Source organism: Quercus robur, chromosome 11, assembly GCF_932294415.1.
Source record: "Quercus robur chromosome 11, dhQueRobu3.1, whole genome shotgun sequence".
NCBI lineage: Eukaryota > Viridiplantae > Streptophyta > Magnoliopsida > Fagales > Fagaceae > Quercus > Quercus robur.
This window is the reverse complement of record NC_065544.1, coordinates 24,434,160-24,451,823: the sequence shown is the minus strand read 5'-3', so window position 1 is coordinate 24,451,823 and position 17,664 is coordinate 24,434,160. Positions and strand designations below refer to the sequence as shown.

Below are 17,664 nucleotides of genomic sequence, written 5' to 3'. Positions count from 1 at the left end.
TTTTTTAACACATGAAGAATAGAAGGATCATCTTTAACAACAAATATGAAACCTTTTGTTTTTAAGAGTCAACAGCAAATATTAACTTAAAGAAATAAAATAATTAAAATTAAAATTAATAATATAAAGAGTAACAAAAGATATGAACCTTAAATATCTTAATTTAAAAATATATATATATATATATATATTATTTGAACGATATGAAAGTGAAAATTTTATTTATTTTTTTTTTTTTATAGAGATTTGCAGTTTTTATTTTTCTCAATCAATAGTGGGACAGGCTCCCCTCCCGTTTTATCCCGTTTCAATTTAGATGATTGACACGAAGCACACATAAAATCCAAGGGTTAAAAAACGTTCATGACATATTAAGATTTCTCTCTCTCCTGGTTTTTTTTTTTTTACTCTCTCTTATCTGCGTCTTTCGCCGATCGGCAACATCGCCCTCATCCTTTGGTGGACGGTGGCAGTTTGGACTGAAACGGTGGTGAGATTAATGGCTGAGAGCATCAAGACTCGGTTTGGTGGCGGTGCAAAACTAAACAGGGAGGTCCTCCAGCTGGGTAGATGGGTATGAGTTGGTTTCTTTCGCATTTGCAGACACTGATTGAATGAATATGGGTTGGGCGCTGTGTGTGATTAATGGCTGTGTTGAGATTGTAAGTTAGAGTCTCATAAGAGATGTTGAGGATGATGAACTTGGTCAGAGAAAGAGGCAACGAAGAGAAAAAACTAGTGAGAGAAAAAGCTTAATATGAGGTGAACGTTTTTTAACCCTTGGATATTATGTGTGCTACGTGTCAGTCATCTAAATTAAAACGGGAGGGGGAGCTGGTCCCGTCAGTAGTTACACTTACACAAACACAAAAGGCAGGACAAAAAATAACACAAGTGGTAAGACGTAAGAGTTTAGAGGCGTGAATGAATCATCAATCATCCAAGGAAAACCTGTGTCCAGTTTATAGTCGTTTTACTATTTCATTACCTGCAACTGGAAGTTCGATACAAAAAAAGAGATAGCTGAGCTGATTTCTCTCTCTCTCTCTCTCTATCTCTCTCTCTCTGAGGCCCAACGTATTCCGCCGTATCACAACTACCAAACGCCTCAAAGTAAGTACCTCACTCTCTTTTCCTAACTCTCTAAAAAATCTCTCTTTTTCTGTTCTGCTAAAACAACAAGAGTAGAGAAAACCAAGTGTGAAATTCATAATTCATAATCCATGGTGGTTTGATTTCAATAGCGACGCTGAGTTTTGTGTGTGTGTGTGTTCGATTATTCTTTTCAATGTTTTCATCATATGCTAGAGATCAAGGACTTGCATTTAATTTTAGAGATCGTGAAAGTTGAGGCTCAGGTTTTTTATTATATTTCTGGGCAGTAGGTTTTGATTTTCCAGAAACTGAGTCGTTTTTTTTTTTCTGTTGAGATTGGATTGATTTCTCACTCTATCCATTGTTTTGATATAGAATGCTGTCTCATTAGCAATGTGGAGTTATATTGAATGATATAATTATTTTTTTTTTTTATGTTTTTAAATTTGAAATTAAAATTGTAGGAATGGGGAGTTTCAATGAAGAGAAACTCAGGTTTTGCATTGACAGAGGGGGGACCTTCACTGATGTTTATGCTGAAATCCCGGGTCGGACTGATGGTCAAGTTTTGAAACTTTTGTCTGTTGACCCATCAAACTATGATGATGCTCCAGTTGAGGGTATTCGGAGGATTCTCGAAGAGTTTACAGGGGAGAAAATCCCACGTACTTTGAAAATTCCCACGGATAAGATTGAGTGGATTAGGATGGGTACAACCGTGGCGACAAATGCACTTTTGGAAAGAAAAGGAGAAAGGATTGCTTTGTGTGTGACTCGAGGCTTCCGGGATTTGCTCCAAATTGGTAACCAGGCTCGCCCCAGCATATTCGACCTCACTGTATCAAAACCATCTAATCTTTACGAGGAGGTTATAGAGGTTGATGAGAGAATTGAGCTTGTTCATGATAAGGAGGAGAATCAAGGTTCTTCTGCACCATTAATTAAGGGCATTTCAGGCGAGATTGTCAGGGTTGTGAAGCCTCTCAATGAAGAAGCTCTCAAGCCTTTACTGAAAGGGTTGTTGGAGAAGGGAATTAGCTGTTTGGCTGTCGTGTTGATGCATTCTTACACTTATCCACAGCATGAAACAGCTGTAGAGAGGTTAGCTGTGAGTTTGGGTTTCAGACATGTTTCTTTATCTTCAGCTTTGACTCCCATGGTTAGAGCTGTTCCGAGGGGTCTAACAGCTAGTGTTGATGCATACTTGACCCCAGTTATTAAAGAGTACTTATCAGGATTCATATCCAAATTTGATGAAGGGTTGGGGAAGTTGAATGTTCTGTTTATGCAATCAGATGGAGGACTTGCACCAGAAAGTAGATTTTCAGGGCACAAGGCAGTGTTGTCTGGTCCGGCCGGTGGGGTTGTAGGCTACTCACAGACTCTTTTTAATCTTGAAACACAGAAGCCCCTTATTGGGTTTGACATGGGTGGTACATCTACTGATGTGAGCCGTTATGCTGGAAGTTATGAACAAGTTCTCGAAACTCAAATTGCTGGTTCTATAATTCAAGCACCTCAGCTTGACATCAACACTGTTGCTGCCGGTGGTGGATCAAAGTTGAAATTCCAATTTGGAGCTTTCCGAGTTGGACCAGAATCAGTGGGTGCACACCCTGGTCCTGTGTGTTACCGGAAAGGTGGGGAATTGGCAGTAACAGATGCAAACCTGATTCTAGGATTTGTTATTCCTGATTATTTCCCATCCATCTTTGGCCCTAAGGAAGATCAGCCTCTAGATATCAAGGCAACTAGAGAAGAATTTGAGAAGCTTGCAAGGGAAATAAACTCCTACAGAAAGAGTCAGGATCCATCTGCCAAGGACATGACAGTGGAGGAGATTGCTCTGGGATTTGTGAATGTTGCTAATGAGACAATGTGTCGTCCAATACGGCAGTTAACTGAGATGAAGGGCCATGAAACAAGGAACCATGCTCTTGCTTGCTTTGGAGGTGCTGGACCTCAGCATGCGTGCTCCATTGCTAGGTCTTTGGGTATGAAAGAAGTACTTGTTCACAGGTTCTGTGGGATCTTAAGTGCTTATGGGATGGGATTAGCCGATGTTATTGAAGAGGCACAGGAGCCATATTCTGCTGTTTATGGTCCCGAATCTGTCCTCGAGGCCTTTCACAGAGAAACTATTTTGCTGAAGCAAGTAATACAGAAGTTGCAAGAGCAAGGTTTTAGAGAGGAAAACATTACTGCAGAAACATATTTAAATTTAAGATATGAAGGTACAGACACTGCCATCATGGTTAAGAGGCAAACAACTGAAGATGGATCAGCTTGTGACTATGCAGTGGAATTTGTGAATCTCTTTCAGCAAGAGTATGGATTTAAACTACAAAACAGGAACATCTTAATATGTGATGTAAGAGTTCGTGGTATAGGAGTCACAAATATATTGAAGCCTCAGGTCCTTGAACTTGTTTCTGGTACTCCTAAAGTTGAAGACAACTACAAGGTTTACTTTGGGAATGGGTGGCAAGATACACCTCTGTTCAAGCTTGAGAATTTGGGGTATGGGCATGTCTTACCAGGTCCTTCAATCATCATGAATGGGAATAGTACTGTGATAGTGGAGCCCAACTGTAGAGCTATTATAACCAAATATGGCAACATTAAAATTGAAGTTGAGTCTACTATAAACACCATGAAAGTAGCAGAAAAAGTTGCAGATGTTGTGCAGCTTTCAATCTTTAATCACAGGTTTATGGGAATTGCTGAACAGATGGGAAGGACCCTACAGAGGACTTCTATATCAACAAATATCAAGGAACGGCTGGATTTCTCTTGTGCTCTCTTTGGTCCTGATGGGGGACTAGTTGCAAATGCCCCTCACGTTCCTGTTCACCTAGGAGCCATGTCTAGCACAGTTCGGTGGCAGTTCAACTACTGGGGTGATAATTTGAATGAAGGTGATGTTTTGGTTGCCAATCATCCTTGTGCTGGTGGTAGCCATCTTCCTGATATAACTGTTGTTACACCTGTTTTTGATAAGGGGAGGCTAGTATTTTTTGTGGCAAGCCGAGGGCATCATGCAGAGATTGGTGGAATAACTCCTGGAAGCATGCCACCTTTTTCAAAGTCCATATGGGAAGAAGGGGCTGCCATAAAAGCATTTAAGCTCGTGGAAAAGGGGATTTTTCAGGAAGAAGGAATCATGAAACTTCTCCAATTCCCCAGCTCTGGTGAAGTGGAGCATAAGATCCCTGGAACACGCAGGATTCAAGATAATCTATCAGATCTTCGAGCACAAGTAGCTGCAAATCAGAGAGGAATTTCCCTCATAAAAGAGCTTATTGAGCAGTATGGTTTGGACACTGTTCAGGCTTACATGACGTATGTGCAGTTAAATGCAGAAGAAGCAGTGAGAGAAATGCTTAAGTCAGTTGCTACTACAGTTTCATCTCAGTCATCTGAGCTTGGAGATGGAAATTCAGTAACCATTGAGGAAGAGGATTACATGGATGACGGGTCCATTATTCATTTGAAACTGACAATTGATTCTGATAAAGGTGAAGCAATTTTTGACTTTAACGGGACTAGTCCTGAAGTTTATGGGAATTGGAATGCACCAGAAGCAGTAACAGCTGCAGCAGTCATTTACTGCCTTCGCTGTTTGGTGGATGTCGATATTCCTCTCAATCAAGGTTGTTTGGCTCCTGTTAAGATCCATATTCCAGCAGGGTCATTCCTCTCTCCAAGTGATAAAGCTGCGGTGGTGGGAGGTAACGTTCTGACATCACAGAGAATAACTGATGTTGTACTAACTGCATTTCAAGCTTGTGCATGTTCACAGGGTTGTATGAATAACCTCACATTTGGGGATGATTCTTTTGGTTATTATGAAACAATTGGAGGTGGGAGTGGGGCTGGTCCAACCTGGCATGGAACCAGTGGAGTCCAATGCCACATGACCAACACGAGAATGACTGATCCGGAGATTTTTGAGCAGAGATATCCGGTTCTTTTGCATAAATTTGGGCTTAGGGAGAACAGCGGGGGAACCGGACTTCATAGAGGAGGTGATGGTCTTGTCAGGGAGATAGAGTTCAAGCGCCCTGTTGTGGTGAGCATTCTATCGGAGAGGCGTGTTCATGCACCAAGAGGCCTAAAAGGTGGCAAAGATGGGGCTCGTGGGGCTAACTTCCTTGTCACAAAAGATAATCGGAGAGTTTATCTTGGGGGTAAAAATACAGTTGAGGTGCAGGCAGGGGAAATTCTTCAAATTTTAACTCCTGGTGGTGGGGGATGGGGTTCTCCTCTTTGATTCTTCTCTGAAGCAAATTGCTTCTGGTTGAGTTCAACTTTTGTACTGGATTTGCTGCAAATGGTATTTTGATCTATTCATTACTGAAAATCAAAGGATTCTATTATGAAATAGAAATTTACTTGCGTCTTAAAAGTAAATAGGCTTCTAGACTTGCAAGATAAATAAATGGGTTTCTAGTTTTTAAGATAAATAAATAGGCTTCTATACTTTGCTACAACTCACCAGCCAATCTAATGAACAAGATTCAAAGGAGACAAGACCAAACAAGGGAGAGACTACAAGCATGATCACTTCTTAGATTAAGACAAAACAATAAAGATTTTTTGAGTGGTTGAGCAGGGTGTTAAAATGAACCCTGCCTTTGTTGTATGTTCATGGAATGAATCTGAACTTCCAAGAAAAAGAATGCAATTAAGGACAACCCTTTGAATGAGAATCTCGATACTATTAAAGGCAGGGTCAATAGTGATTTCCGTGTGATATACTTCTGGATCCATGTCTATTACAAATCTTGTGTGACCTCCTTGTATGTTTGAATTTATATTGCTTCCATGCATTAGCAATGAAAAATTATGTTGCTAAAAAAAATTAATGAAAGAATTATATCTTTTTTGTTGCTAATGTTGTGTAAGCTCCCTGTTATTATGTATAATTATAAGTTGGTTATGTGTTCTAGAAATAAAAATTATATGTTGAGGACAAGAATGATGTCCTTATTTTTTCTACTTATTTGCACCAGTTAAGATTCAATATAAAACCCATTTTAACTCATAACAATTTAGTTTACAAAAAAGTGGAATATAAAACCTGTCACAATTCAATACATTGTAACTTAGGAATTTTCAACACATCTCAAAAAGCTTTTAACATGTCTTCCATGTAATATAAAATATGTAATATATATGTGGAGAGTCCGAGGACCGACGAGGATAAGGAGCGGTATGTCCTCCTTTTATTTCTTTGTTTAGACTTTCCATTGTATACTCCCTGTGTACTAGGTTATGCCTCTTTTTCTCCTTTTCTTGTGATGAATTTTGCTACTTATCCCAAATAAAAAGGTATTGACCATTGCTGAGTTCACGAACATACTATTCTAGCTTTCAAGTAATGTCTACACACAACTGGTTTACTTTTTCACTTTCTCGAAAACCTTTACTTTTACTGTGTGGAATGAGGTTTTTTTTTTTTTTTAATCATGTTTTGCAGGTTGATTTGACTAGGATAATTATCTTTCTGCGATATTATTGTGACATTGATGGTAATTATACCATTATGCTTTTCAGGATGCAAAGGAGCATCTTGCTGCACTGGCTGATAAGCTGGGTCCCTCTCTGACAGATATAGATGTATGGAAATCTCAATCCTGTGTTTTTGGTTGTAGGGAAAAATAGCAATGTGGGTTCTTATTTAGGTTATTTGTGTCCTATGGTTATCACTTTTGCATCTTTATTATTTGGGGGAAGTATAATTGTAGTTTCTTCTTTTCCTTATTTCTGCCACTGATCATTGTTTTATTTATTTAATTTATTTTCAGCTGTCAGAAAGATCACCACGGACACCTGCTGATACTACTGAACAAGGTGATGTTGTATGCCTGGGAAAACTTTTTTATGCTGTTTTTGATGTTCTGTTAGTATTTCTTTTTCTTCAACCAAGTAAAATTCAAACTTTTAATTTATTTTAAGTGACATTTGATGATTATTCTGTTGTGGGTCAAGTACTTGTATGTTGAAATTCTTTGAGTTTTGGTGAATGCATATGGCATTTATCTGGTTGGATTTTTCTAATAGTTGTGATTTATTACAGCAGTAGTGTGGTTTCTGGGCTTCTGTATGTTTTACTGGCTAATTTCAACAAGGTGGATGTGGGTTTTAAAGATTCCATATGAGCACATTCTCTATGGATTACTTTTGGAATTTTAGAGCTCAATTAACTAGATCATCTTTGTATTATAATTTGTGTTCCTTTGTAAATTTTCTCTTGAAAAGATAGAATTTTACAGCAAAGAATGTATTTATGCTTGTGTTGGGAGTGAAAAGCAAACGCAAGAGCATTATTTTTTTTTCAATAAAATTTATTACATACCATAAGATCTGGAGCCACACAGTTCAAAAGTTGACTTAAGAGTTGGGTTCCCTCGAAAGTGTAAAGAGTTTGATGGGGGTTTCTTTCAAGAGCCATTGTGCTTTATATGCACTTAGGAATGAATAATGTGTAGGCATTTTATTTTGATAAAATAAAATCATTATTAGGGCAATTTAATTGTGGTAAAATAATATAAGGGTGAACATAGGAGATACCTAGTGAAGTTCATTATGAAAGTCCCAAAACCTGTAGTCCCAAAGGTTTTAAACCATTTAATGTCTGTCTGTGATGAAATCCCACCAATTACAGAAATAAAGATGTAGGTGCCATGGTATCACTATTGGAGTGACCTTGGACGTTAGTCCTAATCGCTCTCTATCTCTTAAAGTCATTTTCTTCTTCCAGATTCAGCTTTTCTAATGTTTTCTACTATTGAGGTTTGAAGAACTTGGTATTGTAAATGACAAATTAGAAACTAATCAGTAAATTTACTTCATCTAGAATCTGAACTGGTGCAGGAGCCTCCCTTGTGCTGGTTTGCACTTCAAGCTGTAGTTTGTCTTGGCATAGTGGCTTTCCTTGTAGATAATGCAGTACCTTAGATTTACATTTTGCTTTTATCTTCTCCTCTCTCCCTCTCTCTATCAAAAAGATAAGAAATAGAAAGAAGTGTGCTATATCATATATGGGATTTGAATCTGCCAGTCATTCATACTGTGGTGGCAAATGTGATTTTGAGCTTGAGATCATATCATTAATGTCGGATTAGTGTTTTTAACCATAGGCAGCTATAAAGGTGTTGCAGTAGGGGTGGCTGTTGTAGATTTGGCCTCTAACTCGTTTCAATCTTTTGATTTTTTTTTTTTTTTTGGATTTCTTCTGCTGTCAGATTATGATGAGAAGGCTGGAGATGCAGTTGATTATGAAGATTTTGATGAGCAGTATGAGGGTCCAGAGATTCAAGCTACTAGTGAGGAGGACCATTGTTACCCAAAAAGGAGTACTTCTCTACTGATGTTTCTCTTGCTTCGTTGAAGCCTACATCAGTGTTTGATGATGAAAATTATGATGAGGAACTTGAACAAGAACACGAGGTGGTGGATAACAATTTGGAAGTTCAAACTACCTCTTTAACAGGTGTGGTATCTATTATCTTTTACTGCCCAATTTCCTCTTCATTCACTTTATAGATGCATTCATATACACATTCACATTCACACTCACACACAGACATTCACACTGCTATGTAGAGGGAATAACTTTACTTGGTATCATCTTTTGAATCTTCAATAGTAACCTTATATGACGTTATCTTCTATTGCAAATCGGCAATCTAATATAGTTAGGGTTAAATTGGCATGCTGTAAAAAATTTATCTTTCTTTTGGTCTTGTGTCATATATATATATGTGTGTGTGTATATATATTATGATTGTAATTGTGATTAATTTTTCCATGCAAATAAATCACTCTTGTATGCAATGGCCTATTATTGTCAATCAATTTATACTATTGAATCACTTGCGTATGATTTGTAAGTTTGGATCTATAATTTTGTCTCAAGATTAAACCTACAGTTATTGTTATTTTTTTTAATAAGTAAATGCATATTTTATTGAACAAGACTACTTCATGTACATGAAAGTCAAAACGAAGAAGTCTAAATGATTACAAAAGTTACATGAAAGTGAACACAAAGAAATCTAAAGAATTACAAAAGGTTCATGAAAGTGAACACAAAGAACCCAAATTTCATCTTGTTAAATGGGCTATTGTTTGTGCTCCACTTTCTTCAGGTGTCTTGGGGATTAGGAATTTGAGACTTTTTAATATAGCTTTATTAGGGAAGTGGTTGTGGAGATTTGGGCAAGAAAGGGATGCCTTGTGGCGTCAAGTGATAAAGTATGGATGTGAATGGGGTGGTTGGTGTTCTAGCAATCTCTGGTCTGTATGGAGTTAGTTTGTGGAAAAATATTAGACGGGGGTGGCCCTCTTTGTCTCAGTTTATCTTGTTTGAAATTGGAGATGGATCAAAAGTACAATTTTGGCTCCATGCGTATATATTGCAGGAACTTGTCCCACCCTAAGCTAATACCTTTCCATTAGCTACAATCATGAGTTCCATTAACATTCTTCACGCACAAACCTCCCCGCCCCTCTCCATATTTCACAGCTACTATATGCCTCCACAACCGCAATGCCTCTGTTTCAGAACACCATTTCCATTTACCCAGGAAGGCCTGGTTAAAGGTTACTAACCTTCTAGCATCCAATCTGCCATTAGCAATAGGAGTACACACTGTATTCCACCCCCCAAATGATGCTTAAGCTCATCCCCCATGTCACCCCAAAGGAAATTTCTTTTCAATTTCTCAATTCTGCTTGCTGGTGTGGTTGGCCTTTGGAGGCCATTTTGAACTGTACCAACCACACTGCTAGGAGGGAGGAAGCCAGACTGCATTGGTCTCAGTTTTTCGGTACAATGTGATCAGTTTGGTCGGTGTTGCAAGAGAAAACAACACGGTTCCAACAAGTTTACCTACAACAAATCAAAAGAGTTATCCCCACAGAAAATAAATAATCACAGCATTTAGAATCTTATATTCAAGAAAAGAAAAATGTTGACCATTGATCTAGAGCAGGGAGGGATGGGTTGGGCTAAGGAGCTCTTCAATCCATTCACAAGCTCTTCCAGTCTTCCTTCTCTGTTCTTGAATAACACAACCCATTTTCTTCTTTTATGTTCTTGCTTTGATCGATTGGCTTTGCTGTGTTTGATTTGGACTTTAAAAGCTTTGCTCTCTTTGAGTTTGAGTGCAGTGGTCTGGGCTGAGTAGGTGTTGACTGGAGTTTGAGGAAGGCGAAGGTGGTGACCAAGGCAGGCAAGATCTGAGTTGTTGAGGAAAAGAGATGAAGGGGGTGAGGAAAAATCTTGGGGGTTAGTGTGGGGTGGTGTTTTGTACTAGTACAATTTTTTAAAAAATGTATTTAATAAAATATATGCTTATATATATATAATTGATCGTATATATGGTTTAGTGTGGTTTTGTCGTTACATTAAAATTGAAACCGATGACCGCATCAGCCTACATCAGTAATTGTAAAAGAAAATAAAAAAAAGAAACTGAAATCCAAATTTTTTACCATCGGAAGCATCTAGAGTCAGTCAGTTTGGCTTGGCTTGGGCTGGTTTTGTTGGTTCTGGTCAGAATCTTAACAATCCTAGTTGCTAGTCCTCAGTGGTGGTTGTATTTAATTTCCTTCTATTTTTTTTTTTCTTGAATGTTTCTCCCAAGATGATGTCATTTAATGGTCACATGAAACCTTTTTTATTTTTTATTTATTTATTTTTAATAATTCAATAGTTGGGGGTAGGGGGATTTAAACCCTAGATGTTTTTTTAGAAACACTAGGAGGTGCCAACCAGTTGAGCTACAAGACTCTTGGCAATGGTAACATGAAACTCATATGATATCTAACAGCTCCCATATTAAAAGATATGGATGGAGGGACCAAATTGGCACCAAACTGAAACTTCAGGGTTGGGATTGCTAAAATCGGAGCTCTAGGGGCCTAATTGTCCGCAAATCTAAAGTTGGAGGGCTTGAATTGAAGCTTAGTCTAAGATAAAATAATTTGCAATTCATAACATCTTGTTTCATAAATTGTATTACAGCTATGCATTTTCTCTTGTATTTGAGTTTCTCAACACAAAGCATAATGCTCTAAAGTCTTGTATGTATGACAAAAAACTTGTCCAATTAGTGGGCTCAGTAGAGGTCATTTAGTTAAAAGGGATGTGTAGGTCCAATTGGAATCATTGGTTTGGTTGAGATCATTATGTCTACTACCATCATTATGGTGGCTGTCAAATATTTAGTAGTTTCTCACTTTAAAAACTTTTACTTTCCTAGCTTTTTGTTTTGATGTTCGACTTATTTAAGTGAGCTTATTTCAGGTGACCAGGGTGAAATTCTTGGTGTGGTTTCTGAAAGTGAGAAATCTTTTGATGATGATTTACAACATGCCTCCCTAGAAGCTGAAAAGTTGGCTGTCGATATAGAAGAATTCCAGGTCAGTTTGTGATCTTTTTACCTTTTTTGTTGTTATTTGTTTTTTGTTGTGTATTTTCTGTTCCAGAGTACTTTTGCTTTTACCTCTAAGATGTTTATTTTTAGGAAGAAAAATTTTGATGGGTATTATGAAGCTGAAAGCTGTTTTAAGTTTTAGAGTGGCATGATTGAAAGTGGTGTACCACACATTTTAATTTGGAAAAAGTTTTCCTCCAAATTGGTTTGGAAAAACCTCCTCCAATCCTTTAGGTGGCAACTCATAGAACCATCCACATGTATAATTTATACAAGTCACTGATGGTTTTATCAATCGCCATGGTAGTGAGTTAGAGGAGTTTTCCCATGGAGGTAAAGTTTTTCCTTTTAATATTTTATTTTCTTTCCAGTAAGTAAATAGTTTGTAAATATTAACTAAAATAATGAAAGTCACTGGGCATTCCCCAATATACATTGCAAAATGGAATCAGCATCAATGAGATTGAGTGAATAGAATGGTTGAGGTACTCATGAGTTTACTTTGTGTGACATTTATGAAGTTGATTCTAGGTATATACTTCATGGCTGAGCCAAAGAATAATAAATGGTTTTTTCTTTGTATTTGTGCTCGCCCATGTCTTTTGAGAGGCAATTGGTGTACTGTTTAAATAAATCTTTCCATGCTTCGGGTAATTTTATTTTTCTTTAATGAATTTAATGTAGGGCCAAGTATGGATTGGGATATTTGAAAACAAGGATTATAAGGCCTGAGTTTTGAAGCACCAGTATGGATATGTTATAGAAAAGAGAATACTTCATGCAAAGAAAGGCACAAAGTAGCCTGAATTACAAAAAATACAAACAATTATGTACAAAAAGATAGAGACTCAATAAACATTGGAATGGAATCTCCATTCATGATCCCCAAAGCACAAGACTAGTCAAACAAAGTGCCAACAAAATAAGCTGGAAGCTGGTCCCTTGTACTCTCCATATCCTCAAACATACGATACGCTTATTTTTCTCTCATCAAATAATCCACATTAAGCATACGAAACCAAATTCCAAATATTCATCAAGTGTTTTCCCAGCCAATTCCTCCAACCAAATAAAAGATCTTTCACACTCTAGTAAGACTCAAGAAATACCAAAAGATCTAAATACAAGACACCACAATTGATAAGCTTCCTTATAGTGTATTAGAAGGTGATCCACCCCCACTACACCGGCACATGCAAACTCCCCATTTTTCTCGAACCTCCATCGCACCCAATCTCCACCCGTAGTCAAAGGAATATGAGAGTCTAGAAGATGAAGAAAGGCAGCCACCAAATCCACCTCCAAATCATTGAAATCCCGAGAGAACTACACATCCCAACTTCACCTCTCCCCCTCGACCTACCTGACCATCAAGGCCTCCATAGAAGCTTCCTGATCTGTAGAGTTCTCATACAAAAGCAGGAAAGCCTCTTTTCAAGGGTTGGTCACCACACCAACAATCATGCCAAAAACGAACTCAGTTTGACATACCGACCTCATTAAAAAGACACAATGCAATGAATTTTATGCTCTTTTACTCTCTTTTTTCTCTAAATTTTTTTGGATGTACTTTGGCATTATATATGCTACTTTAGTACATGTAATTTTTGATTGGTAAGTTACACATACAATTACTGGGTCTTGAATTCTTGACCTGACCTTCTGTCTCATTCATATAGGGGAAGTGCCATTTAAGCTAAAACTATTTGTCATGTTGTGTGTATGTAATATTATAGACTTAGTTATGATCATCATTTCAGTGTATTAATTATTATCCTAATCACCATATGCTTTCAATGGCAACCAAAGAAAAAAGAAACATATAATTTGCACTACTCTCTGAATTGTGTCTACATTGCTGGTCAGTATATTCTATTTTACTCTTTAATAAATATGTTGATGTTTGCTTTTTATTTTTATTTTTTAAAATTCATGAGTTCCAGCAGCAAGAACCTTAAAGTCAGGAAGAGTCATTGGATGGGAAAGGCTCTACACCACTGCCTGTTTTGTGTATTGAGGATGGGATGGTAATCTTACGATTCTCTGAAATTTTTGGTATTCACGAGCCCTTGAAGAAGGGGGAGAAGAGAGACTGTAGGTTCTCCATTCCCAAAGGTATTTGGATGTATAATATGATATCTTCCTCCAGTTTTTTAAAAATAAGGAAATAATTATTGAAAAAGCACAGAAGAGGCACAACCCATTTATACGAGATGTACACAAGAGATAAACAAATGTAACAATTAAAACTAGAAAGATCAATAAGCTCAAATAAAATAGAAAAAGAATAATATGTGGTGGAAGCTATTCCATCATATAAGGATCTCAAGAGCGAAAGCTTCATTTCCAAAACCAAATTCTCACACCCTTTGAAACTTCAGGTGGTGTTTCCCTCCAAATTCACCTCATGAGACAGAGGAATTGCAATCCAAATATGTACATTAGGATGTTGTCTAAATTGTCCCTTCCAACAAGCCAACAAATCAACCACTCTTCTAGGCATGACCTATTGAACTCTGAAAAGACACAAAATCATAGCCCACAAGTCTCTAGCAACATCACAACTAAGAAGCAAGTGATTCATATATTCTCCACTTTTCTTACACATGCAATACCATTCTACAACTATTATTCAACACTTCTGCTAATTGTTGATCTGATTTATTCATCCACACTTAGTGTTTCAAACCAGCATAATCCATTGATTTTTCTAGAAATAGCATGATAGGAATTATATTTGGAGCTCGTTCATTTTTGCAAATTTGTATCACTGCTCTTCATAAAAAAATTGAGTAGGTCAACCTCACTACTTTGTCAGAGTTGAAATTTTGACTGTAAAAAAAAAACTGTTCTTTTATTTGCTAGCCTGGTTCTAGTTTGATTTTCTATTCCCTCTCTGTTTCATTCTTTCAGATGGATATAAATCTATGGACATGTCTGATATTGTTGAAGAGGATGAGGAGGAATTTTTAAAGGATGCTGGTCAAGGTTTTTCATTTATGAAACAGGCACATTCACTTGAACTTGAAGGCTCAGTTTTTGATGATGACAAACCAGAGGTCACAGCATTTGGTGATCTGCAAGAGGCTACCTCATTGCCTTCAGAAGATGATGGGCAAAGAAAGGACTCCTGTCTCAGTGCAGAACCAATGAAAAAATGGGGTAATAGGAAATTTTTCTGTTAGATTGCAGGCACCACAATGTCCTGGATTTTATCCTCTTGATCAGCAACACTGGGAAAAGGGAATTCTTTGGGACAATTCTCCTGTAGCGAGTGACAATTCTGTTGACAGTTGTGAAATTTCTGGACCTGACTTGGATGCTTCAGTTGTTAGTGAAGCAGAACTCTAGACAGGGCGACAAAATCCTGGATCAGAGCCCCAAACAGAACCAGATGAGAATGATCATTACAGTTTTCTTCGCAGTTATCCTGATTTGCTGGAGCCCTTTGGCTCAAGAAACTCCTCCCCTCCATTCTCATTAAGACAATATCATCCGCAACTTTTGAGGTTAGAATCCTGCTTAGAAGTGGATAATTCTGATCATGCAGATGGTGGAAAGGAGAATGCTAGTGAGGGGTTCACCAAAGTGATGGTTTAAAGCATTTTAACAAACTCACATCACAACACTTGAGAACACTTGCTCTAATGTCAGCAACAACTCTTGGTCAAAATCACAATATATATTGAGTTATATTCTTCAAGAAACTAAATAGCAAGTTTGGTCGTGGGCCTAGGCTTAGAGCCTCCTACTAGAGTAGAAAAATGCCTCCTAATGTAGGGTAATAAGTGATTTTTTTTTTTTTTTTTTAACAAAAAATTTGTGAATTGTGCATTTTTCTTCTACTTCTAACAAGGCCCCAAAAAATATGGATTAATAAGAATCCAATCCATTTACAATTAGGTGAATTAGTCATATTAAAAAGTAAAAATAATTTATTTTATACAAAAATAATAATATAGAACATTAACTAACTGTTTTTATTATTCAAGTGATATTTTTCTTTTTTTGAGAATGGGTAATTGTTCCACATTATTTAAAAGAATGTGTTGTATGTAGTATAATTTGCTACACCCTCCGTTAAAAGTTACCACGACTTTTGGGTGGTGTTGTGGTGTGTCTTTGTATTAGAATCTCTTTCCCTCTCTCTTGTATGTGCATGTGTTTGTTTCTCAATTATTTAAGTGATATTTAAATATGAAAACTTAAATTGCCTTATGCTTAAAAATTTTATTGAGCTGACCCCGCTAAACGGACAAGCATTTACCCACAAACTAAAGTCGGTTTTTTTTAAATTTAATGACAGAAAACCTTTTTCAAATAAGCCTATGATATTCAATTATTCATGGTTAAATCTACAATAGGTTCTACAAATAAATCAATAATCCACCAATGATTTTTTAGGCTAGTGATATTTCTCTTTTTCGAAAAGGAAAATTTCATGTTCAACTTTAAGTTTTTGTTTTTTGAGGATTTATAAGATAAGGGGCGGGGGGGCTAAACAAAAACTACAACAAAATTCTCATTATAAATTTTCTAAAACACATAAAAGCCGGAAGAGTGGATGACAAAAGTGCTAATTGAAACCACCCTTCTTGGTAGTTCTGTAAATTAATAAATGATAGTATAATATTGAGTAATTTTACGGCTGGAAACGTCTTGATGGGCAACAAAAAGTAGTTGTTTAATTAGTTCTTGTTCTATGGCTGCAACTTGTAGACAAAAAATATAGGTTTTTCTTGGACACGGGATTTTTTCCATTTTGAGTACAATTTCTGCACTTGGCAGAACTAAAAGAACTTGGCTTGAGCTGTGTATTTTGTGTTTCCTCTTTTGCCTAATGATCCATTCATTCCTCGAAGAGATGTTCAATTACACTCTTTGATTTACAACAACATTTGACACTACTAAAATATAGGACATATGCAGATAAACCACTTCATTCAATAGCTTGCATTTGGTGCATTCCAGAATCTGAACCATGCTGACTATCTCACCAAACATATTGGCGAGGTCCCAGATGAGTGAATGCAAGAAAAGGATAACATTAAATCCCCTTCAATAGGCCTTTATTTCCCTACTAAAGTCCCTTGCTTTTTGTTGCTTATTTATGCTCAAACAATGCTTCAGCCTGATATTGTAAAGCCATATCTTCACTTCATGATGGCTCACTTTCATTGTTTGATGTTAGCTTTCTTCATTGCTTTGTTGTTTTCAAGCATCAATGTGGCCCTAGGAGCTCGTCATCTTTTGGACACTGCCAAGGCTTCATCTAAAGCACCAACCTTGCAGGTCGTGCCTCCTGTGCCTAAGCCTAAATTGCCCCCTTTGCCTCCATTGCCTTCAATCCTTACATCACCACCACACGCATCACCAGAATCTCGAGAGCCCAAAAAGGCTTTGTCATCACCTCCATCACAATTGCCACCAGCTCCAAGTTCAAATACACCCACATCACCGGAATTGCCTAAGCCTAAAAAAGCTTTGTCATCACCTCCACCATCACAATTGGCACCAGCCCCAAGTTCAACTCCACCCACATCACCAGAAAAGCCTAAGCCTAAAAAAGCCTTGTCATCACCTCCAACATCACAATTGGCTCCAGCCCCAAGTTCAACTACACCCACATCGCCACCACAAGTACCGCCTAGTACTTCGACTTCATTGACACCCACAATATCACCAGTGGCACCACCTCACCCAACATTTCCAAAGCTCATATTGCCTCCATTGCCTCACTTAGAGTTACCACCTTTGACTAAGCCCGTATTGCCCAAGTTACCTCCATTGCCATCTATTATCCCTCCTGTTGGATCACCTATTTCCCACTTCCACTCCCCACCAAAGTCAACCACAAGGCATTCTTAAATAACTTTAATGTTATATTCCTAGTTCATGGCACTACCACAGTTATCTAGAGTTGCATGTAACAGGATGCATGGTCGTTTCACTTTCAAGGATGACTCATCTTTTGTGTTCAATGATGTCTTTGGGATGAAGAATGGTTCGCATGAGACTGGATCCCAAGACTGGGGCAATGCTGTTATCAAAACTTGTCATGGAAAGGGATTCTGATATTGAATCTTTTGTTTCTCTAGGCCTTGTGTCATGACCTTATTAA

At 37.5% G+C, this 17,664-nt stretch overlaps 1 protein-coding gene across 7 annotated transcripts; it reads left to right on the top strand.

Moving 5' to 3' along the window:
- The first annotated feature begins 424 nt into the window (after positions 1-424).
- On the top strand, positions 425-15,308 carry LOC126707347 (5-oxoprolinase 1). 7 transcript variants are annotated; one of them, XR_007648913.1, is made up of 7 exons: positions 425-1,113; positions 1,560-4,826; positions 6,655-6,717; positions 6,906-6,951; positions 8,346-8,593; positions 11,414-11,529; positions 13,487-13,650. XR_007648913.1 is itself a non-coding variant. In XM_050406954.1 (2 exons), the coding sequence occupies exon 2, from the start codon at positions 1,562-1,564 to the stop codon at positions 5,366-5,368; it is 3,807 nt and encodes a 1,268-aa protein (XP_050262911.1). In that variant the 5' UTR covers positions 428-1,113; positions 1,560-1,561; the 3' UTR covers positions 5,369-5,992. The 7 variants fall into 7 exon arrangements, 1 of the variants encoding a protein (XP_050262911.1); XR_007648912.1 differs by lacking the exon at positions 13,487-13,650 and adding an exon at positions 14,457-15,308 and having other exon boundaries at positions 428-1,113; positions 1,560-5,431; XR_007648911.1 differs by having other exon boundaries at positions 428-1,113; positions 1,560-5,431; positions 11,422-11,529.
- The last annotated feature ends 2,356 nt before the right edge of the window (positions 15,309-17,664 follow it).

What these genes read in the sequence shown, in the direction of transcription:
- LOC126707347 (XM_050406954.1), top strand. Translation starts at nt 1,562, where the DNA reads ATGGGGAGTTTCAATGAAGAGAAACTCAGGTTTTGCATTGACAGAGGG.